Below are 23380 nucleotides of genomic sequence, written 5' to 3'. Positions count from 1 at the left end.
GTGAGTGACGAAGGAATATTCAGTGCATTATGGGAAGCTCCCAGTGGTCTAAACCCATTACAACATAACTAAGGGAGGATTCAGGATCACTTGATCCAGCCCTAACTATATGCTTTATCAAAGAAAATTTGTAAGCCTAATCTTAAAAGCAGAGAGGCCAAATCCAAACTGGGATTTTGGCCCCTCTTCCATAGAAGAGGGGCCTGAAACCGGAAGGCTCTGCCTCCCATTCTACTTTTGAATATCCTAGAAACAAGTGAGCCAGCAGCGTGAGAACAAAGAGCTCTATTGGTGATTCAGTACCATGAGATATCTAAGATAAGATGGGCTCTGATTCTTAAAGAGGATGTATGTGAGGAGAGGGATTTTAAATTAGATTCTGGATTTAACAGGAATTGTGAAAAAGTATTGAGTCTCTCCTCACTTCTTCATAGTTTGCTAGGAAAATGGGAAATCACACTTGTGGTACTTTACAGAAACGTGCAAGCATAAATGGAATACAGCATATAAGAAAAAACAAAGTTTGTACAATTCTAACAGGCTTGAAAGTCGACATTTAGTATCACCACCTTTATTCCTCAACACAGCTGAACTCTCTTGGTTGGCTTTCGGGTATAGTTCTCCAGGCTTCCTGGAGGACATTCAAAGCTCTTCTTTGGATGTTGGCTGACTTCTGTTCTGTCCTCTGTTGAGATGATCCCACACTGCTTCAATGATGTTGAGGTCCAGGTTCTGGGAAGGCCAGTCCATGACTGATAGTGTTTCCTTGTGTGTTTGTCTGTGAGCTATGTTTTTACTGCATTGGGAGTGTGTTTGGGATCATTAGGGTAATGATGAAAATCAAGCCGTTGCTAATCAGGTGCTTGCCAGATGTTGTTGTATGGTGGATCAAAATCTGACAGAAATTTTCTACGTTGATAATTCTGTCACTTTTCACAAGATTTCCAACACCACTGACTGAAAGAGCCTCCACTGTGTTTTACAGATAACTGCAGAGACTCAGTCTTGTAGCTCTCTGCTGACCTCTACTGATGATTTGAAACAAATCTTTACTATTTGCTAATATTTGCTGCATCTACTTGAACAACCCGTCGCCTCTGATTTTCAGTCCAGTTCTTGTGTATTTTGGCATACCTCAGCCTTTTCTCCCCGTTTCCCTTCCTCAAGAATGGCTTCTGAGAAAGCTTCTGACGAGCCATCAGTGAACAGTAGATGGATCAACTGAAGAGCTGGATCTCTCAGGTCCTGTGTTAGGTCTTTTTCTCTATTTCAGGACTTAACTTTGAGAAACTCTTCACCTGATATAGATATTCCTTAGGCCTTCCATTTCTTCTTTTGTCCTCCACTCATCCAGTTTCCTCAGATTTTTTGAAGGACGCATTGCACACCGCAGGGCTTTCAGCTTATAGTTCTTTATGAATCACATTGTCAAGCTATGTTATTTTTCATAGATTAATTCAAACAAATGGGAAGAAATTAGACAAGCTACTTTTAACAAAGTGCTTAAAGATACAAATGAAAATTTAATCTTTACTAAGTTGTCTGTTATATGTAGGCACGACACTCATTCATCTCTTGAATTAGGGTTTTTTTTCCACGTATGAATGATTCATAGATCAGTGTGAAGACGCTTAACAGACAAACAAACAAAAAGCATTCCTCTGAAAATGTTCAGGTACAAAGACTGGACTTAAATGATAAATGGGGTGGTAGTTTTATAGCACCTTCCTACTCAGTTGAGCGATCAAAACATTTTCAATTGCAACTCGCATTCACCCAACCACACCCACATTCATACAGCCCTTTTATCTATACATGAGCACTTTCCAACATTCACAAACACACCCAGTGTGAGTGTGTTTGTGAATGTTGGAAAATGTGAATGTTGTTGGGGGCAGCTTGAGGTTCAGTATCTGCAGGATGGAGAAGGCAGGGATTGATTTACCAGCCTTCCGAGAGGTAAATGACCCATTCTACCACCTGAGCCAGAGCCACCTGTGTTGTTTTAGAAAACGAATACCACAGAAGGCAAGGAGATGTGTTGGTCTGTCCTATTCTGCTCTGTCTTACTTTTGGGCTTGTTAATGGGTTTCCCACCCAGGAGGAAGGCACCGCAAAGCAGTGGCCAACTCAAACAGCTGGTACAACTACAGGCGCCGACCAGTGCTTACCATCCCTACCAGACTGTCCACAGGAATGGCATCTCCAATGAGCAAACTGTGGTCATGATGTACGATAACTTGACTCAAAATGAGGTGAACCTCAAACCCGGGATTACTGAGAATAAGTGAAAAAGTAGCCCAAATACAAAGAAAAACCTTCGCTGACTTCCAGAAAGCCTGGAGAAATGCTGCTCCAGACCACATGTTTGGATCCTTGGAGGGGAAAAAAAGAGATGACTTGAGAGGTTTACATAGTGTTGTAGGTGGCAAAGTCATTCTTGAAGTTGGACAAACATTTGGTCCTCTTACTTTTCAAATATCTCTGTTCAGGATTCTTTTGAAAGGGGGAAGAGTGGGGTTCAAAGCTCTGAAATTGTGAGTGAAACTTTGTTTTGTTCAGGTGATTGTGGAGCAAAATCCTCAACTTTACACTTTAGTGTGCAAGTACTTCTCGTAGAGTTTGAGGTGTTTCTGGGGTCGTTATTTTGCTGCATGTTGTGCAAACCAGAGGGTGGGGCATGTCTCTGAAGAATGGAGTTCTGCCTCTCCTTGGTCAGGGTGGAGCTGATTCAGTGCAGAGTACACCACCTGTTTCACTGTGGGTGAAGCAGATCAAAGCTACGTGAATGCATCTGAATCTGTGCTTCATGGAGAGGATACAGGTGAGAGTGCTAATATGATCAAAGCCATAAACTTGCTTAACCAGCTCAAAAAGTGCAGATGCTTTGTAGTCGTTGGTTTTATATGACATGACTTAATGTATTAAACTCATGTAAAATTATTCAAATTATTTTTAGGCTTCTCTTTTTTTTGCTGCTCCCTTTAGGGGTCACCACGGTGAATCATCAGCCTCCATCTCCCCCTGTCCCTAGCATCTTCCTCTGTCACGCCGAACCTCTGCATTTCCTCCTTCTCTACATCCACGAGTCTCAACTGTGGTCAGAAGTTTGCACATGCTCATCATGGGCATTGATGTCATGGTGAATTTGAGTTTTTTAATGATTTCTGAGTTGTTCATTTTCCAGGGTCCAATGTATATATACAGACTCAGATATACTATACAGCCCTACTAATATTTGGTCAAATGTCAAGTTGCATCTCACCCAGATGCTTTTGGTAGCCATCAATGATTCTCTGTTGGTCAGCATTGTCTCTGATGCTGATGTAAAAATCTCTTCACTGTGGGCAGTAATGCTGGCAGGCTTGACGTTTAGTGGTTTCTGGGTTGTTCCTGAAAATCTTAACCAATTTCCTGTAATCTGGGGGTGACAATTAAGGGTTTTCTTCTAGACCTTGGTGAACTGACACATCTGAATAACACATACTTATTTACAATAGTTTGAACTGATGACCCTGGAATCTGCAGTTGTTTGGAAATGGCTCCAATAAGCCTTCACAACTTGTGGAAATCTGCAAATCTCATTCTTGGATTTTCACTGAGTTCCTTGGACTTTCCTATTGTTCTGAGTATTGGTCAATCCAATGAGTGCTGTTAAATAAATCAATTTAATGCTGGGAGAGATGAACTACTTATAGTCGATCATAATCGACAATGGGAAATTAATACGCCCTTTCCTTGTTGAGTCAAAAGACACTGCAGAACCTTCAGCACCAGTTATAAAAAGATTTAAGTGACTGCATGTGGAGCCATTAAAGAGTTGTGCTGTACAATCATTCAACACACGGGGAAAAAAATCAGTTAAAGAAATCAATAAAACCCCCAAATCATCATGACAGTCATGGCCACAATGAGTGTACACAAACTTCTGTGCATTACTGTGAACACAGAAATATGGGATGCGCTGGACCTCATCATACTGAGAGCTGTTTCTTCTCACCCACTGGCATACATGAGTACCTCTACCTGTAGTGAAACCACTACAACCACCGCTGTAACATAACCGGGTGAACATACATCCTACATGTAGAGTAGGAAAAGAGGGTGAATAGTACTTCCCGGTTAGCTTCTGCTGTTGTATTAATTCAAATGTTACATCTTTACATCCGTAGCCTGTCACGGATTTGCTGTCATTTAGTATTTGGGAGGCGGTTTCACACTTGCGTGTCGTTTGCATCGTTACAATAAAGATTAGGGCAGGGGCAAAAAAAAAAGTCTCTTACTGCTGGGCCAAACCAAATCGATTGAGGGTTTGATGGAGCACATGAGCGCACAGGAAACGCAGATCGTATTTGACATATCAAAAATTAAAAGTAAATTTATTTATTTATTTCCTATTTAATCTGTTTGTTTATTGAGTCTACAAGATGCTAAACTGAAGCCGGATAAGTAAACGCTGAACAAGAACCCCCCTTTTTCGGTGAAGGGATCGACCGGAAAGAAAAGAAAGTCAATCCCAGCCTCTCATTGGCCCAAAGTTCCCCGCGAAAATAACGTCACCCGCAGTTTCGCGCCACATCTTCTCCGCTCGGACGTATACACAAGAAGAGGTAAGAAGAGACGTATATAATGATATTTTTTAGCTTATTACATCTGTAGTTTTGGTGGTTTCGTGAAAGCGTGACACGTTAATCAGGTTGACTTAAACGTGCACGAAGGTGTTTTGTTGTTTTACGCTGACGTTTAATGTTAAATCGTCGCAGTCGAGGATCAGCTTATTGTGTGCTCTGCAGCCACATGTCAAATGGAGGTCGAGGGTTTAATGCAGTTAGTGCTTTAGTGAAAATAAGACACTTCAAAACATCTAAAAAAGACACGCAGTGTAGCACATCAGCGCGCCGGAAGTGTTGTTTGTATAGTTAAGTGAACTTTTCGTGCTGTTTGACTGATATCTGGAAGCGATTCAAGCACGCATTCATAACATAGATCCAAGTACCAAATGTAAGGAAAAACAGTTGGTTTGTTTCATGCCCCAACCTTGGACTAATTGTTACACAAGGTTATTTGTGCTACATCAAATATTACCTCATTGCATGTAAATGTAATCGGGCTGTTAACGAGGCAGCGAAAGGCAGGCTGCTCAGTTTATATCCATCTCATGTCATTTTCTCCACAAAACTGAAAAAAGATCTAATAAAACAAAAAGGAAATAGTTAAAGTTTTTCAGCCAGCCACATATGTGAATGTCAGTTTTCTAAATGCTCAGTCAAACTTGAAGCCATCAGTGATGTCCTACAGCCAGAGCGACAGTATGTAAGTGTTATTACATTTCCGTTACTGAGTGTCACCTTTTGTTGATTTCCCAGCAGCAATGTCTTCTCCAGCTTCAACCCCTGGTGGCCGTAAGCGTGGAAGGAACACCAATCCACCTACACGTAAGTTCCCCACCTGCTCCATCCTTTTGCATATGGACCTCCTGTGATTGTATGATGACCGTTGCCTACTTTTCTTCGTGTCTGTGCGATTTTAGCCAGCAGTGAGGACCCCACCTCGCCTCCCTCTCAGCGGCGCAGAGGTCAGGACTCCTCCACCGGGGACCTGATGCCGATGCCCACCTCCCCAGCCACGGACATTCTCAGTCCTGCAGCACCCCAGGACACGTCTCTGCTCTCCAGCCCCCGACCTTCAGGTATGACATGTTTGAGTTGTTGTGGTCTTGTGGACTCAAGTTTGGATTCTTAAATTGTTTTATAAATCTGCCTCCTTTTAACAGTGCCTCCTAACGAGGTGGACATGAGCTCCCCCTTGATGTACGGGACTCCCAGCTCCAGGATTGAGGGAACCCCACGGAGCGGAGTGCGGGGCACACCAGCCAGGCAGCGTCCTGATCTGGGATCAGTCAGGAAGGCTCCCCAAGTTGATCTTCACTCTGAGCCGGTCAGTAACCTTGTGTTTGTCATGTATTGAGCTCACATGAAGCCTGAACCCTCAGAAGTTAACTATTCGCTATCTTCTCTCAGCCGAGCGCAGATGGCGCCGTGGCCAGCGAGTCGAACGCCGGGCAGAGGCTGGTGATCTGGGGGACTGATGTGAATGTCGGCACCTGCAAGGAAAAGTTTCAGGTATGAAGCCGAGTCAGCTAGATCCCATAATAAATGTCCTGTAGGGAGTCCATGAGTTAACATCGGCATGCTTTGCGTTTCGCTGCTTCCAGAGGTTTCTCCAGAGGTTTGTTGACCCGACCTCCACTGAAGATGAGAACGCTGGTCTGGACCTGAACGAGCCGTTATACATGCAGAAGCTGGAGGAGGTGCAATTTTTATTGTTTGCTGCTCCAAACGTTTTTAAGTCAGACTCGCACTGCACGATGGTGTTTCTGAATGATGAACAACAGCCAAGAAATGAGACAATACAGGAGGAGGCGGTTGCGCGGGATTGCATTCAAAGACGTAATATCAATGTTTCTCCTCTCGTCCCACAGATCAGCGTCGTCGGCGATCCTGTGATGAACGTGAACTGCCGCCACGTGCAGTCCTTTGATGCAGAACTTTACAGACAGCTCACCTGCTACCCACAGGTAAAGCTCGCTTCATCTGCCATCATTTGTTTATTTTTTTTCATTGCTGTTGTTTTTATTACGTCATTAGGTGTATTCGTGAGTACGGATTAAACAGAGGATGAAACCTTGAGCCCCTGATGAGTGAAATGGCGGCCTTCTGATTTTTATAATGAAGTAATGCCATACGGTGATGTCTTGAATAAATAAAACTAAAATAAGTGGATGCAAATGCAAAGGGAGAAGTGATGTGTAATGTGACGCAAACAAGGTTATATAGAAAACAAATGGATAGGTGAATGAATCCAAAGACAAATACAGAAGCAAATTTTACTTTTTGTTCTATGAGGGGTTTATTTACATTTTTATTGTTATATCCATCTATAATATTATTAGTCACTTTATCCACAGGACCACTGGCATCTGCACTCTGTTAAAGATTAAATCGTTCCCTGTTTCCGTGGAAGAAATTCTGTGGAATTTGGCTGCGTATTAATGGAGTTAACTATGTCGTTTTCAGGAAGTCATCCCAACTTTTGACATGGCGGTCAACGAGCTTTTCTTCGAGCGTTTCCCCGACTCTTTCCTTGAGTATCAGATCCAAGTACGCCCCTACAACGCCGTGAAAACCAAAAGCATGAGGAGCCTGAACCCAGAAGGTTTGAACTGACGTCACACGTGTTACGGGACCCATGTTGTCTTCTGTTTTTTGTAAACAGTGAGGTGTCAACTTCTGTGTTTCTTCCACAGACATCGATCAGCTGATCACCATCAGCGGCATGGTGATCCGCACCTCGCAGCTCATCCCTGAGATGCAGGAGGCGTTCTTCCAGTGCCAGGTGTGCGCCTACAGCACCCGCGTGGAGGTGGATCGCGGGCGCATCGCCGAGCCGGCTGTGTGTCGCCACTGCAACACCACCCACAGCCTGGCGTTGATTCACAATCGCTCTGTCTTCTCAGACAAACAGATGGTGAGAGTTTGCTCATAGTCAGCGACACCTTATCTCAGAATACACGGATGGTAATCGCCGATGTGTTGCTGCGGAGGTCATGGCGACTGTTTGTTTACCGTTCTTCCTTTCGCAACAGATAAAAATTCAGGAATCTCCCGAAGACATGCCGGCCGGTCAGACGCCTCACACGACTATCGTTTACGCTCACAACGATCTAGTTGACAAAGTGCAGCCAGGAGACAGGGTGAACATCACTGGTGAGATTTCTTTAATATCTTGATAATATTAATTTCATGATGACCTGTATGAAGAGTAAAAGATGGGGCTGAAAATGGAAGCAAGAGCTGAGCTGCAATATTTCTAATGACCAGCAGGGGGCAGCTCCTGGCTGCAGAAAGTCATCAGGTGGATTTAAAGTGTTTGGCATGAAATTAAAGCATTTTTAAAAAAAAAAATTTGCAAGGTGGTCGTTGAAGGTCACGTTGTGGTCGGATCACTAACAGCCTTTGTCATCTGTGCAGGTATCTACAGAGCCGTCCCAATGCGCGTTAACCCACGCCAGAGCAACGTGAAGTCGGTTTACAAGACTCACATAGATGCCATCCACTTCCGCAAGACAGACGAAAAGCGCCTGCACGGTTTGGACGAAGAGGCCGAGCAGAAGCTCTTCACCGAAGACCGCGTGCAGACCCTGAAGGAGCTCGCAGCCAAGCCGGACGTCTACGAACGCCTCTCCTCTGCCCTTGCACCGAGCATCTACGAACATGAAGACATCAAAAAGGTAAGACCAAAGGCTACTTGTTAAGGTGGAAACACTTGGCTATCACATAGCCAAAAAGGCCCACAACAGCCACGCCCTCTTTCCTGCATATCGGTCACTCTGCTGCAGCTTTTAAAAAAAGAACATTTTAAGCAGAGGTGAAATGCAGAAATGCCCTAATAAAAGTTTTGGTTGAAGATGAATTTAGATTAAAGTTGTGATTCGATTGTGTCTCTTTCTCCGTCTCCTGGTACCAGGGCATCTTGCTCCAGCTGTTTGGGGGCACTCGAAAGGACTTCAGTCAGACCGGCCGCGGGAACTTCCGTGCCGAGGTGAACATCCTGCTTTGCGGAGACCCCGGCACCAGCAAGTCCCAGCTGCTGCAGTACGTCTACAACCTGGTGCCCCGCGGCCAGTACACGTCAGGAAAGGGCTCCAGCGCTGTGGGTCTGACCGCCTATGTGATGAAGGACCCAGAGACCAGGCAGCTGGTGCTGCAGACCGGCGCGCTGGTCCTGAGCGACAACGGCATCTGCTGCATCGACGAGTTCGACAAGATGAGCGACAACACGCGCTCCGTGCTGCACGAGGTCATGGAGCAGCAGACCCTCTCCATTGCAAAGGTATATGTCACCACATTTAATACGTAATCGTTTGGAAGTACGCAAACGGAAGGAGCTTTCGGTCTCACGGCGTTTGTGTTTTCGTGCCCTCAGGCTGGAATCATCTGCCAGCTGAACGCCCGCACCGCCGTGCTGGCTGCTGCCAACCCAGTGGAATCCCAGTGGAACCCCAAAAAGACCACAATCGAGAACATCCAGCTGCCTCACACTCTCCTGTCCAGGTGAACATCACTGCATTGAAACTCCCGATGCACCGATCCACATGTTGCTGTGTTGCAAACTAAACGTAACTTTGTGTTTGTTGCGCCGTCAGATTCGACCTCATTTTCCTGATGCTGGATCCCCAGGATGAGGCTTACGACCGCAGGCTGGCTCACCACCTGGTGTCTCTCTACTACCAGACCGAGGAGCAGATGGAGGAAGAGTTCCTGGACATGGCCGTGCTGAAGGACTACATCGCGTACGCGCGAACGTACATCAACCCAAGACTGAGCGAAGAAGCCAGCCAGGCCCTCATTGAGGTCTGTGGAAACTCTGTGGCTTAATTTAACCCTTTTAGCAAACATTTTAGTCGATTCTTAGAGTTCTATGTAGCTGACCTTGTTTACGTTCATCCGCAGGCCTATGTTGACATGAGAAAGATAGGCAGCGGCCGTGGGATGGTGTCCGCCTACCCCAGACAGCTGGAGTCCCTGATCCGCTTGGCAGAGGCCCACGCCAAGGTACGCTTCTCCGAGAAAGTGGAGACCATTGACGTGGAGGAGGCCAAGCGGCTGCACCGAGAGGCCTTGAAACAGTCGGCCACAGATCCTAGAACAGGATTTGTAGACATCTCTATTCTGACAACAGGTACGGAAGACAGTGAATGTATTTCTAAAGGTGCTGACATGAGAAATTAAAGATGCACTTTATGAGGGTCAGGCTCATTTTACAATGGCCTTGCTTTGAAATACTAGTTCCATTTTCTCCATTGTGAAGGTGCCACTTGGGCTTTTCCGGCCTCTTTATAGGACAACTTTTTAACCCCAGATTAATTATGCAAATAACCTCTAGGTTCAGTCCTGCAGTTGCATTTCAATGCATTGTTCTTTGCTTGATTACAGGCATGAGCGCCACAGCACGCAAGCGCAAGGAGGAGGTAGCCCAGGCCCTGAAGAAGCTGATCCAGGCCAAAGGGAAGACGCCAGCCATGAAATACCAGCAGCTGCTCGATGACCTCAGAGGACAGTCTGAAACTGTGAGTCTTTTAAATCTTTATTTTTATTAAGCCAGCATGAAGTCAAAGCTCAAATATCAGTTTGATTTCAGCTCTTCAGATGGCGATCGCTATGGCTGTAGCATGGCACTCGTTCCTCATTAGACTGAACAAAAGCTAAGCTCTAACATTTCTCCGTATCCTCTGAAATATCACAAAATTCAGCCAGAGTAGCCGTCGACACGTTTGCACTCTCTGAGTATTTTGCATCACTTCCTCTCTAATGGCTTCCTCCTGTCTTGCCCCGTTTGCAGGCGATTACTAAGGAGCTGTTCGACGAGGCGTTGCGAGCTCTGGCTGACGAGGATTACTTGACAGTCACTGGAAAGACTGTTCGTCTCCTTGCTTGAGGCACACCCTGCAATTATGTACAGTCCTTAATTTTAAATCCTATCCCATGTCGACTTCTTTACTCGTGCTGTAAAAAAACGTATTTGTTTAACCGAACCAGCATGTGCTGAATATCTGGGTGTATTAGATGTTTATAGCACCCCAGATTGGTGATTCAGAAGGACCCAATGACTCATTAAACGCTGGTTTCCTGTTGCAGTTTTTATAGGAATGTGTAAAAACTGCATCCAGTGTTGACTTAAAGAGCTCATATTTGAAAGTACTTATTTTCTTTGTTAACTTGTTTTGTGCTGTGATTAAAAAGCTCTTTGGATAACTTGTACATTATAATCGCAGACTTTGTCTTCAAGCAACTGTTAAAGCAAGCTTGAACTTATTTTGTGTTTTTTCTTTTGGATTGAGTAGCTCATGTTGACTATTTGTTTATAGAGAATAAATAAAATGATGTTCACTAAAGGTTTCTTACTTCTGACCTGCATATTTCACCAGTTTCTCTATGTTAAGTTGTTTGCTAGCTGTATCATCTATGCGGAAGAGCCTACTGCTGACTTTACTGGGTAAATCTTGGTAGTAAATGGACTGAGATTTGTTCCAGTTTCCAGTATCCTGGCCAAATATGCTTCTGATGTGCAGGTGAGCCAGTGATTAATGATTGAAACAAGGCAGGGTGGATCCAAGCTTTCGTGTTTACACTGATACTGACCCCATCATCCAAGTCACATGTCAGAAACTGACTTATTACATGTTTTTCCAATTTAATTTCTTTCTTATTGTACCTGATGTGGTCTTCTGCTATAGCCCATGGGTCTGGAGATGCTCTTCTGCATACCTCAGTTGTAAGGAGTGATCATGTAAGTTATTGTTGCCTTCCTATTAGTTCAAAGCTGTCTCCTCTGGTATCAACAAGGTATTTTTACCCAGAGAACTGCATGTTTTCTCTTCTGGACCGTTCTCTGTACACTCTACAGATGGCTGTGTGGGAAAATCCTCGTAACCAGCAGTTTTTGAAACGGTATTAACAACCACACCACATTACAAGTCACTTGAGGCATCTCTCTTCCTTGTTCTGATGATCAGTGTGTGGCCACTCTACACAGTAATGCAGTTTTCCTCCATTATGTAACAAGTGATAAAAGTATACAGAGACTTATTGTGAACCATTAAATAATGACATGTAGACATGCTGGTCTCGTCATGTGTCTACTTGTCTATGATGGTCTCCACTACCAAACCCGTTTTATCATTTAACAATGTAGGGCTCGAGCAGAGGAAATGCAAATGTTGAAAGCATTTCACTGGTGCATGAATAATTGAGTATGGTTTAAAACGACTTCAAAAATATACTCTCCAAGCATTTCTGAGTTTCCCAGACATTTCCCAGAAGGTCAAGGTCCAAGGTCAGAATTGAGGTCAAAGGGTCAAAATCATAATTTCATTTTAATTTGACTTTCATACTTTGATTATTCAGGAGAGTTGGTCTTGGTAGCATTGTGCCATATCATCAAAACTAGAACCAACCAACCATTTTTCATTTATCTTGACCCAAACTAGAATAAATGTAGTCAGACTCTCTGTCCCAGTGTTCAGTGTACTGTTGCTTTTGTGCTCCCTGGCACTTTGGTGCAGTCCTTCACTCACACTGGCTTAGCTCAATATCTGTGAAGCAATCGGAGCCATGAATTTAAAAAAAGTTAGTTTGACCTACTCAGCAGGAGGGGGGGGGGGGGGTTTGAAGTGGTAAAACATGAGCGCGAGAGCCTGCTGTCGTATAAAATCATGCTTAAACGGACGTGCCAAGCGGCTCTTTTTTGTGGCTTTATCTCAGATTATGGCGGAGACCCCGGAGTTTGTACACCTGCAGCTGGAGCCAGAATGATGTGTTGCTATAGCAACTACAGCTACATGGCAGCAATCCGAGTCAGCGATGAGAGTGGGTGACTTGACCAGCTACAGCCACCATTTTGTCTTATCTGTGACCACACTTCATCTGCTTCCCAAATCTGCTGCACATCCTCTAGCAGTTAATCTCTGGCCTGATTATAAATGTAAAAAGTATGTTTTTTGCTATTGTATTTTTATTGTAGTCCAATTTGATCAGGTCTGACATTAGCCAAATAAATGGATAAGATATTGGAGGGAGAAAAACCTTTAATCCAGATCTGTAAGCTTAAATTATCCAATAACCTGACCACTGAAAAGATGCAGTTAAGCCAGATGTGTCTCGAATCTCTCAGATCTCTGCTCTTGATAGCTTAACTGTTTCTTTCCTTCTAACAGTGCAACCTGCATAAATTCTGGACCTGGAATGGACACCTGTATTATCCACAAAAGTGTGTTTAAAGTTTCAAAAATAAAATAAATCTTTTGTTTTGTGAAATATCCGACCCTTCTCATCCTGTTTTAAATGTAACTGAACTCTACAAATCAGCAGACGAGGTTTTGTCTAAGAAGGTCAAAAGCCCGACAATTTGGGAGATGCTCGCTTAATTTTGAACGGTGATGTGTCACGTGTGCAAAATCCTAACCTGCCGAGCTGTCAGCTGAAACCAGGCTGAAATTTACCAGAAAAAGATGATAGTTTTTGTCGGTCATAATGTCCAAAGTATGGGGGTATGATAGAAAACTAATACAGCCTGCACATATTTATATTAAATCTGTTAGTGAAGTTGTTAAGGCTCTAATCCTAATCAAAAAGAAGCTGCACTGACTTAGTCTTAACTTTAATTTCAGCATGGTGACGCAGTGGTTAGCACTGCTGCCTCACAACAAAGGGGTCCTGGGTTTGAATGCATTGGCTGGCTGGGGCCGCTTTGTGTGGAGTTTCCATGATCCCCATCCCTGCATGGCTTCCTCTCACAGTCCAAACACATGGAGTTTGGACTGTGACCAGTTAGGTTAACTCATGACTCTAAATCAAGTCCTGCCACTGCTTTGGTTTGCAAACTCCAGCTGTGCCCCTCTTTTATATGCTGAATGTAAAAACACTTCCACTCGTTAATGCCCCTCAGCCCCAGTTGGCCAAGGATGGTACCAAGCAAGTTAAAGGCCTACTGTAAGAGCACAGAATCTGAACCACACGAAGCAAGTTAACAAATAAATGCAGCCGTCTTCTGACGATACAATCAAATAACTGACAGAACACAAAGGCTCGTCTCACATTTGCCAAAAAAACATGGTGACTATTCCCAAGACCTTTGAGGAAATGTTATGCGGACTGATGAGACAAAAGCTGAACTTCTGGGAAGCTTTTGTTACATTTTCTTTGTTACAAACTAACAAAGAAAATAACATCACACTAACAGTCAAACATGGTGGTGGTAGTGTGATGGTCTGGGGCTACTATGGTACTTCAGAAACAACGCTACTAAAAAAGCCTGGAGGAGACTGTTCAGTCATCTGTTTGTCTCCCGGAGCTCAAGTGTACTTGGATTATGCAGCAGGATGAAGATCTGAATGAAGGTTTTGGAGTGACCAAGTCCAGATTTGGCATGATGTTAAACAGGCTGTTTATACATGAAAAGGTTACAGTATGGCTAAATTAAAACAATTCTGCAAAGAATAGTGGGCCAAAATTCCTCCATAGCAATGTCAAAGACTCATTACCAGTATCTACAAATGCTTGGTTGCAGTTCTTACTGCCAAGGGTGCCACAACCAGTAATCAGGATTAAGTCCAGGCAGGTTTGAGTAACTTTGTAACCTTAATGAATGGAATCATCATTTAAAAACTACTTTTTATTTGCTGTGTTTACCTTTGTCTAACACTGAAATTAGTTTGACGATATGAAACATGAAAGAATGGAACGAGAGTGAGAGTGGACAGGTGCGAACAGCCTGTCAGCAGCGTGCAATGCCGCTCTCCGCCGGTGTGATGCTGCTCGCCCGATTTTTAACCGCCGTGATGTCACACATCTGTGTGCTTCTGGACTCGGCTGAAGAAGATGGCGGCCTCCTCAGGTTTGTGTGTCTTCAAACTAACATATACAGCGACGCAATGTGCAGCACAAGTCGAGGCCTCGATGTTATTTCAGTCACGACACTGAGACTTTTTACTTAGGAGAGAGGTTTATGAAATCGCTTTGATTTGTAATTTACTGCAGTCGATGAAGCAGTGAGCCTCACGGGAGCCATCTATGTCACGGAACTGGTGTGTTGGCTAACCCTAGCTATATAGCGAAGGAGTGACTAGCTGGCCCCGTGAGTTAGCTGAAATAGCTTAAGGTGGTCTTCGCTGTGGCCCATACGGACACCGTGCATGTGAAACAAACGTTAGCTATAAAAATCCAGTATAAAATTTTGATTTGGTTTGTAGGTTTCTGTTAATGTGTTTCGCAAACAACCATAGATGGCATTAGCTAGTGAAGCTAACTTAGCGACTAGAATATTCCAGCACCGCGCGGCACTCACTCCCATTTTGTCCAGCTAGCTTGATCGGAATATTCTTATCGCATATGAATGTCGTAAACGCGTATTTTGTGATTAAATAGCAACAAAAGCACAATAACCGAACAGTTAAACATGCTTTATGAGAAATTTTGTATAGCTTCTTCATGAAGCATCACACACGGCAGTACACATAATGGTATCGGAAATGTTTTAATGTGGGGAGCAGTTCCGCCTCTGCTTTCATTAGCACGCTGCTCGCTATTGTTGTGGCACGCTTAACGCCTTTGTTTAACCCGTTTTCCATTAGGTAAAAAATGTATTGTATTTACACGAGGTGGGTATTTGCAGGTGTAGGGCGGGGAAGATAGTCGAGCACCAGATCGATTAACTACAACCGCTGTAGTGGGCACGCTTTGTTTCAGCAAGTAGTCGGGGCCCGTGCTTGCCTTCAGCGCTCCAACAGGAAGCGTGGCTTTTCAAACTTGCAAAATAAACGCCCTGAACGACAAAACAAATGAATAATAGCAAGTCGCAGCAAACGGCTTTTATTTTTGTGCAGATCTTAAGCAACCATAACGGAGACGAAACGGCAAAAGGGAGCGAAGTAGAGAAAGATTTAAGTTGCCCCATTAACGACACACATGTGGGGACGTGGGGAGCTGTTTAGATGTCTTCCAGTCGAGTTCTTAATTTGAATTGCAGCACTACCTTTAACCGTGACTGCAACTGATAATACTTGTCAGACAGGTGAGGGCAACAAAACTAGCATTCAGTTTGGACAGTGATGGATGTGGCGAACACACTCATTACTAAGCCGATCCTTTATTCTGTGGCCTTTGCACCAACCTGACATGATAGACCAACAGTCACCAACTCGGCTCGTGCTGTTGTGGAGACCAGCTGATGAATCAGTCTGCTGATATTAACCAGTCGCATTTGTGTCCGTATCTATGTGTTAATGAATAATCTTTAATTAGCAATACAGACAAAAATGCTGGTAACTGGTTTAGAGCCTCTTCTTTTGCTCCTCTTGACTGTTTTTAGCACAGCTGACATTTCAAGATCGCTCCTGTGCTCTATTACTTAATCTTTCTTTCACTTAAACTTTACCCTGGTGTGTGTATATGTAGATAATATTGACTGATAAATCAGTATTTTACATTTTTAATTGCTGAATTTTTGCAAACAAACAAAGTATGTTTTATGACCAAAACCTTGCACTTAGTGGCTCATCTTCCATTTGAAAAACAGACCATTACCAGAAAACGCAAACAACAAATTTCCCATTGGGAATTTAATTTCTTTCCCAGAGCTAAAACTTTGTAATTAGCTAAGTATTTACAGAAAGGTATAAATAATTTTTGTTTAATAAAACAAATTGCACAAAAAAAGCCATTCACAGTGAATATAAATGTAATGTAAAGTCTTGCTTTTTTCCTCGTCTTACATTAGAATTTCTGAGCATCTTTTGACGATCTTCAACTCCGTTATTAGTCAATTAACTTGTCATTTATTTTCTCAATCAGTTATAATGTTGCTATTACAGACTAGGGATGTTTGATATAACAATATATATCGGATGACGATATAAAAACGTCTATCGTTTCATTTTATGCTATCGTTTGTTTCGTGGTGTCGCAAAATAAACTGTTTACGGCAATATTTTTTCATCGTTTTGATGGTCACTGTAGTGGCTATATTAATTTCTTAAAGTTCTTTCTTTCTCTTATATTTAATATAACCACACTACAGATGGACAAGCGCCTGTTTTTATGCGTTGTCTTTAGCAACAACGACGGTAAAATCCCTGCGTGTGGCTTACTTATTTTCCACATAAACCTTTCACAATAAAGCTCAAGATCCTGTTGAGACTTTTCAAAATAAACTGAATCACGTGAAAGAGTATGCAGAGTATTTATGGATGAGAAGCGAAAAAGAGCCATCGGGTGCTAAAAAATAAACCTTAGACTCAGACGTTAGAACAGGCTTTTCCCCGCAGCACGCCGTGTAATAAATACTCACAAAGAAAACGGCGGCCGTTACAACTTATGTCTAAAAATGTATAGTATCATGCATCGGTTAAAACATTCGACTCCAGGTACGCGACGCCCAGCTGGAAACACTTCACGCAAGTCGAGCTGCCTGAGATTCACAGAATTTACAGAAAATGTTAGATTTGTGTGATTTATATTGTTATCGGGATGATAGATGTCTTATATCAGGATATGAGATTTTGGTCATATCGCACAGCCCTATTACAGACAGTCCTGTTGACATCGGTGTCTCTGCAATGACTGAAATCTTTCAACAGTTTCTAGGGAGCAGAGACATTTTAAGAGTCAGCCATTGCAGTCTCAGATGAAGGGCTGATATTTTTTTTTTCTTTAAAACTTATCTCTGAAGTCTGACCATGAGGTGAAATGAAAGATTACATTTCTTCGCCTTCCGCTCCAGGCATGTGGTCTTTTTTTTCTTTTTTTTCTTTTTTGAAGAAAATAACTCCCTTCACTTCCCTTTCTGCTGGTTTGTCTTTAGGATCATACTTATGAATACCAGTAGTTTCACGTATGCGCAGCCACCGCTCCTCTAAGAAGTTCATCATTTACAGTCTGCTGAGTGCCTGTCAGGCTATGTGTTTTATGCCAACTTATCAGCCCCCCTACGAATACCCTCCTCTCCGAGCAGCCAAACATTGGGTTGAAGAGTTTTGAGCGATCTTCTCATCGGCCCAGATATTAAGACGCTGGTCATAAGATGGATTTTACTCTGAATCAGGTGTTAAAAATCAGCAGTATAGGCCCATGTGCTTCAGCTCTCGTGACCATTTCCAAACAGCTGTCAAAGCGCCGATATATTTCAAGCTTCAGTGTTAACGCGGCATCGCATGTCTTCAGCGAGTGACTTCTGATCAAGGTATCAAATTCGAGGCACAGAAGGTGAACGTAACATACTGTGAGCCGCGGTCTGCCGAGCTATTTTTTTTGTATCAGCTTGTCCTGTTTTACGCACATTTAACTGCTTCACTCTTGTACATGGATTGCATGTTTTGATCCGAAGTGTGAAGTCATATTTTCATGAAACACTAGCAACGGAAAAAAGCAGACCGCAGATTATCAGAGTGGTGGCTGCTGAATATTTTCCTGCCGGTCAGCTAATTGTTTCAGCTTCGTGCGCTGTACCAATTAATTTGCCATATATTCAGTCAGGCAATTGATCTTTTGACCTGTAGATTGTCATACAGTGAAAATCGTTTTCAGATCGGCATTTTAAAACTGTTTTGTCAACAAAAGTGATTTGCATCCAAGCAGCAAAAGGCAAATTCAGACTGGTAGGATTTTCAGTAGGTGACAAATGTTACATAACAAAATGCAGCTTTCCCATAAAACCAGGTGATCATTACAGCTCTAAACCAGCTGTTATGGACACATCTGTTTATACTTTATGAATATTTTAGTTTTTTCTTTAGTAACAAATCTCGTGAAAGCTAAACTTATAGAAAACAATGACTTCATTGAGCCTCACTACTGTTTGCTCTCCTGTTAGCGATTTCTAGTCCTAAGATCACTGCCTCCTGAGGATATGTGTGATAAACGATCCAGTTATGCATGCAGCAAGCCTTAATATTAGTCAGATAATACGTTACTGCAAAAGGCACCAATGCTGTGGAGAGTTTTAGTTTAATGACTCTGAAGTAGTGGATGAGGCCTGGCGACGCTGATTGGCTCTGGACATGTGTCATTTAGAGCAGCCACGCCGCTATCGCTCAGGTTATTGTTCAGGATACCTCGGAACTCTGATGTTCGACTTGGGAATAATGTCACTCCTGAGTTAATGCATTACTGAAAAAGCGAGGACAAACGGGGACATCCAACTCCAAATTTTGAGTCGCATATCTCAAAATTCTTGCCTTTTTGACTCAAAATCTGAGGACATTTTTTAGGCAATGACCTTAAATTTTGTCTTATGCGCGACTATTTATTTATTTTTTTAAATAGTATCCAGCTGGATGAGTTATAAAAATGTGTCCCTTGACGTCTCACTGTAGTGGTTTTGTAGCTGTTGCTAGGGCTTGTTCTAGGCAGTAGTTGCCTGGGTAACCCTCCACGTTATTTGACACACTGTCATACGTCAGTGAGTAGTATCATTCGTCCTCGCTGGTAGACAGTGTTTATTAAAAAAAAAAAAAAAGTTGCTGATGTAACTCGGGAATGTACATTTCACTTTGCCAGCAGTTATTTTGCCTGTCATTGGCTGACGTTGCTGAATGTCATTGACTTCATGTGGCCTCTGGTTGCCACATGGTTGCTTCTTTTGACGCAACTTTATTGCGTTGGCTGATGTGTTTTTGCTGTTCACAGATGGCACGATGAAGAGCTGAAAGATTCAATGGGGATTTTGTGTTTGTCTAAGTAAAATAGCCCAAGAAAACGAATGCCATCGACCAATAGACAAATTATTTTAAGTCCTGTTATCAGCCGAGAGTTTCATAATCTCTTCAACCCATTAAAGAATGGCTAGTTTTTGTCTTTTTTGGCCATGCAAACACCTTTAAATCGATCCTCATATTCTCTTCGTTCCTCTGTTATTTTAGGAGTTAAAGTCCCACGCAATTTTCGCTTGTTGGAAGAGCTTGAAGAGGGCCAGAAGGGCGAAGGCGACGGCACAGTCAGCTGGGGCCTGGAGGATGACGAAGACATGACTCTCACACGATGGACAGGCATGATCATCGGACCAGCGAGAGTAAGCACGGGAATCTCGTGAATGAACACACTGCCCGCTATTCATATTAGACACCGTAACCAAAGCCATTCTGTTCTTTTCTTCCTCAGACCAATTACGAGAACAGGATATACAGTCTGAAAGTGGAATGTGGACCTAGATACCCAGAGACAGCGCCGACCGTTAGATTTGTAACAAAAATTAGCATGAATGGGATAAATAATTCCAACGGGACGGTGAGTGTCATCACAGATCTGTCAAGGTTATGTATGGCTTTCGCTATCTTCTCTATCATTTCGGGAGTTGTGAAATTGTTTCGCAGCTTTGTGATGCGAGCCGTGCAATAACTCACTGTCAGCAGTTTTGTCACAATGACTGATTCTGTTTGTTTGGTTTTTTTTGTTTCTCCCCTTTTGTCTCGCAGGTGGATTCACGTAGCATACCAATATTAGCAAAATGGCAGAATTCTTATACCATTAAAATTGTTCTTCAAGAGTTAAGGCGTCTAATGATGTCCAAAGAAAATATGAAGCTTCCACAACCACCAGAAGGACAGACCTACAGCACTTAATCGTAATGGATTGTTTCGACCCTCTGTCTTAAACCTTACTCTCTTAGAAATATTGTGTAAAATCATCATGAGGCTCACTTCGCACATCAACAGTATCGTCTGCAAGAGCAAGATTGGACTTTCTTATTACATAGCTCATTCAAAAAAATGGAAAAAAAGTCCCTGCAGTTAAGCACTGAATAGATAGTAAAAAGACTACAAGACCACACTTATCTGCCTATAATAAAGTTTCTTTGACAATGACTTTTGTGTTTTGACCGGTTCCAGCTTGAGTAGGCTTGAAGAGGGAAGCATGATGCCACATTGAGGCTGTACCAGAGTCCCAGTACTTTTGTTTAAATGGCTTGAAGTAAAAGGCAAGATTGGGGGGAAGGGTATGAAGGCATGTTCTGTAACTAATACCTAGTCAAAGAGAAGCCACATTTTTGAGATGTTAGTAAAATTTAGCAGGTTCTTTGAAATATCATGCAGATCGCTGAATATTGAATACTGTGGCTGTAGTCTAAAAGTAGTGTCACAAGGTAAGAAAGATTTTTTTTTTATAAATATATATAAATATATATATATATCTGTATTTGACACGATACCAATATGTTTCTGTTCTGCGGCTCTTTGACATGTAACAGACGTTGAAGCCTGTTCGGTTCTGAAACCCTTGCATTTAACTTCTAGTGGAAATGGCAGGTGTATGAATTTGTGATTTTTCTCAAATTAAATCACTGTCTGCAAAAAAAGGCTCGTGTATTTGACTCCCACACCTAGTGTTTTTTATTTTTTCCACCAGAGGGCCCTGCCAGACAAATAGGCTTCCTCTAAACAGCCGGATACATACACAGTTCGTGGATTATGCCGTGGGAAAGCCGGTTCAAACCACGCTGCAGTCACTTGTGCCAGTTAGAATAATAAAAAGCTTTTTATCTGTTCTGAGAAGCAGAAGCAAGGTTTCCTCTGTGCAGCTGTGGGATTAGCCGTAAAGTTTAATAAACCAAATGAGCATATCGGAGTGTTTAAAGAAGATGCTGTGATCATCTACGCGCACAGGCCTCTTTATTAGGCTGCTTGTTAATTCAAATATTTAATCAGCAGCTTGGTGCTATTAGAAGGAGATGAGGTCAAGAGGACCTGAAGTTTCAAACAGCATCACAATCGGGAGGAAAAGTAATTTCAGTTTAGATGTGACATGGTGATTGGTAGTTCAGAAACGGCTGAGCTACTGGCAGTTTCCTGCAAAATCATCTGTAGGGTTTACAGAGAATGGTCTGAAGAAGGAAATTTCCAGTGAGCTGCTGTTCTCTGGGTGAAAACGACTTGTTGATGTCAGATGAGAAGGGCCAGGCTGTTTTGAGCTGATGGGAAGGCAGCAATTACTCAGTAGAAACGAGGTATGCAGAAGAGGGTCTTTGAAAGCACAACATGTCAAACCTTGTAGCAGATGGACTCGTGAAGCAGACTCACCAAAACTGGACAGCTGGAAATGCCTGGTCTAATGAGTTTCAACTGCTGCTTCAATAATCAGATGATGGTGTCAGAAACAACATGAAAGCATGGATCCATCCTGCCCTGTAGCAATGACTCAGGCTGATAGTGGTGTAATGGTGTGAGGGATATTATCTTGGTGCACTTTTGGCTCCACAGTACCAACTGTGCATCTTTTAAACGCCACAGCCCACCTCGTTATTGCTGCTGACTGCGCCCATCTGTGTGACCACAGTGTACACATCTTCTGATGGTTGCTTCCAGCAGGACCATGTCAAGCTCAGATTATCTCACTGGTTTCTTGAACATGACGACGAATGACCTTCACCGTCACCAGATCTCAACCCAATAGAGCATCTTTGGGATGTAAATCTGCTGCAACTGTGCAACGTTTCATGCTAATATGAACCAAAATCTCTGAGGAAAGTTTCAGCACCTTGTTGAATCTATGCCACAAAGAATTAAGGCACCTATGAAGGTGAAAGTTGGCCTGACCTGGTACTAACAATGTAGGACTACTGAAGTGGCCAGTGAGTGTATATGTAGCAGATTAAGTTTATCTGTCAAACTGTGCAGTGAGGTGTCTGAATCTTAATATTGAAACTTTAATTACCAGGAAGATTGAATAAGACTGCAGCCTTTATTCCTCTGAGGGTGTTGGGTTGTGAAAGAAGGGTTAACACTGCAGTTTGCATTATTTCTGCTGAATTAAATTCCCACAATCAACAAGAAGCAGGCTGAACGTGTTTTGAAAGGATTAATATTGGCCCATTCACACAAAGTTACATCCCAGTGAAAATGACATTTAATGTCTTCATAACTCTTCCTTTATGTGGAGGTGAGACACTGGGCTGCAACGATGAATGCTGAATTTTAAAAAGTGCAAGGCCACTTTTCTAAATTACCATAGCTCTTTATTAATCAGGCCCCAAGTGAGCGTGTGACCTCTAAAAATGATGAGCAGTGGTCCTAGATCAACCTGTGTGACCTCCCAGCTGTATATCTCCTTCGCTGTGGCCTGTGGGCAGCTTGTCTCGTCTCGGGGCTGAGATGAATGCACACCTGTCTGCCATGTCTGCAGCTTGTTAAATAGCTGGTAAAACCCTGCCTTTTGACTTAAGTCACATGTTAAATAAATACGCTACTTAAAAAACAGGTGAACTGAATGTGAATAGAATTACAAAGGAATCTTTTAATTACATGGCAGGAAATTACACATTTGCATAATTGAGAAAGCGTCATTTATAGAAAAACAAGACATGATTGAGTAACTTGTTTCCTAATTTGTTTGCAAAGAATAAGCTTTTATGTGTGTCTGTGTGTGTCTGTGTGCTTGGCCACACTGTGTCCTCTCAAATCAGAGCTCTGTCCCCTAGAGGGCGCTCCAAACTCACGTATGTCCCTAGCAGTGCCCTGAGAAGGGACTTGTGTTTAGAGGACATGGCTTGTCTGAAAAGGCAGCGATGCTTCCAGGCTCCATTTGTGCATGCTGTCATTACTTTTTAGAAACATGATGTGTTTTACTTTGCTCAGGGAGCTGAAGCCCCGCTGCTGTGCAGAGGCTCCTAGCTGGTGTCCCCATGTGTCTTTATAAAAGTAGCTGAGGTTGTGCACATTTAACTAGCATTTCTACTATAAAGCCAATGGATATCTGAAAGCTGGCAAATGTTCCTGTTTCGACTTGGTGTGCATGCATGTGGGTGTGAGATGAGTCAGTGTTTGCTGCGGAGG

The 23380-nt window shown here is 42.9% G+C and overlaps 2 protein-coding genes across 3 annotated transcripts; both read left to right on the top strand.

Moving 5' to 3' along the window:
• Nucleotides 1-4530: 4530 nt before the first annotated feature.
• Nucleotides 4531-11677, top strand: mcm4 (minichromosome maintenance complex component 4). Of its 2 annotated transcripts, none has more exons than XM_085439518.1 (17): nucleotides 4531-4610; nucleotides 5367-5435; nucleotides 5531-5689; nucleotides 5774-5937; nucleotides 6021-6122; nucleotides 6215-6310; nucleotides 6482-6577; nucleotides 7077-7215; nucleotides 7307-7527; nucleotides 7646-7766; nucleotides 8031-8290; nucleotides 8527-8892; nucleotides 8986-9113; nucleotides 9206-9413; nucleotides 9513-9741; nucleotides 9996-10129; nucleotides 10402-11677. In XM_085439518.1, exons 2-17 carry the CDS (start codon nucleotides 5372-5374, stop codon nucleotides 10495-10497), a joined length of 2583 nt encoding a protein of 860 aa, XP_085295644.1. In that variant the 5' UTR covers nucleotides 4531-4610; nucleotides 5367-5371; the 3' UTR covers nucleotides 10498-11677. The 2 variants fall into 2 exon arrangements, with proteins under 2 accessions (XP_085295644.1, XP_085295643.1); XM_085439517.1 differs by having other exon boundaries at nucleotides 4555-4610; nucleotides 5370-5435.
• Nucleotides 11678-14371: 2694 nt separating this feature from the next.
• On the top strand, nucleotides 14372-20416 carry ube2v2 (ubiquitin-conjugating enzyme E2 variant 2). The gene is made up of 4 exons (XM_085439214.1): nucleotides 14372-14454; nucleotides 19475-19623; nucleotides 19713-19838; nucleotides 20027-20416. Exons 1-4 carry the CDS (start codon nucleotides 14439-14441, stop codon nucleotides 20171-20173), a joined length of 438 nt encoding a protein of 145 aa, XP_085295340.1. The 5' UTR covers nucleotides 14372-14438; the 3' UTR covers nucleotides 20174-20416.
• The last annotated feature ends 2964 nt before the right edge of the window (nucleotides 20417-23380 follow it).

Source organism: Copadichromis virginalis, linkage group LG18 (genome assembly GCF_057382275.1).
Source record: "Copadichromis virginalis isolate Kocher_CV1m ecotype Utaka linkage group LG18, C_Virginalis_male_GT1.1, whole genome shotgun sequence".
Classification (NCBI taxonomy): domain Eukaryota; kingdom Metazoa; phylum Chordata; class Actinopteri; order Cichliformes; family Cichlidae; genus Copadichromis; species Copadichromis virginalis.
The sequence above is the reverse complement of the archived record's forward strand: the minus strand, read 5'-3'. Positions and strand labels throughout refer to the sequence as shown.

What these genes read in the sequence shown, in the direction of transcription:
- mcm4 (XM_085439518.1), top strand. Translation starts at nt 5,372, where the DNA reads ATGTCTTCTCCAGCTTCAACCCCTGGTGGCCGTAAGCGTGGAAGGAAC. An exon ending in ACATGCAGAAGCTGGAGGAG is followed by an intron (nt 6,311 to 6,481) that starts GTGCAATTTTTA and finishes CTCGTCCCACAG; the next exon opens with ATCAGCGTCGTCGGCGATCC. An exon ending in CCTCACACTCTCCTGTCCAG is followed by an intron (nt 9,114 to 9,205) that starts GTGAACATCACT and finishes TTGCGCCGTCAG; the next exon opens with ATTCGACCTCATTTTCCTGA.
- ube2v2 (XM_085439214.1), top strand. An exon ending in TGATCATCGGACCAGCGAGA is followed by an intron (nt 19,624 to 19,712) that starts GTAAGCACGGGA and finishes TTTCTTCCTCAG; the next exon opens with ACCAATTACGAGAACAGGAT. An exon ending in TAAATAATTCCAACGGGACG is followed by an intron (nt 19,839 to 20,026) that starts GTGAGTGTCATC and finishes TTTGTCTCGCAG; the next exon opens with GTGGATTCACGTAGCATACC.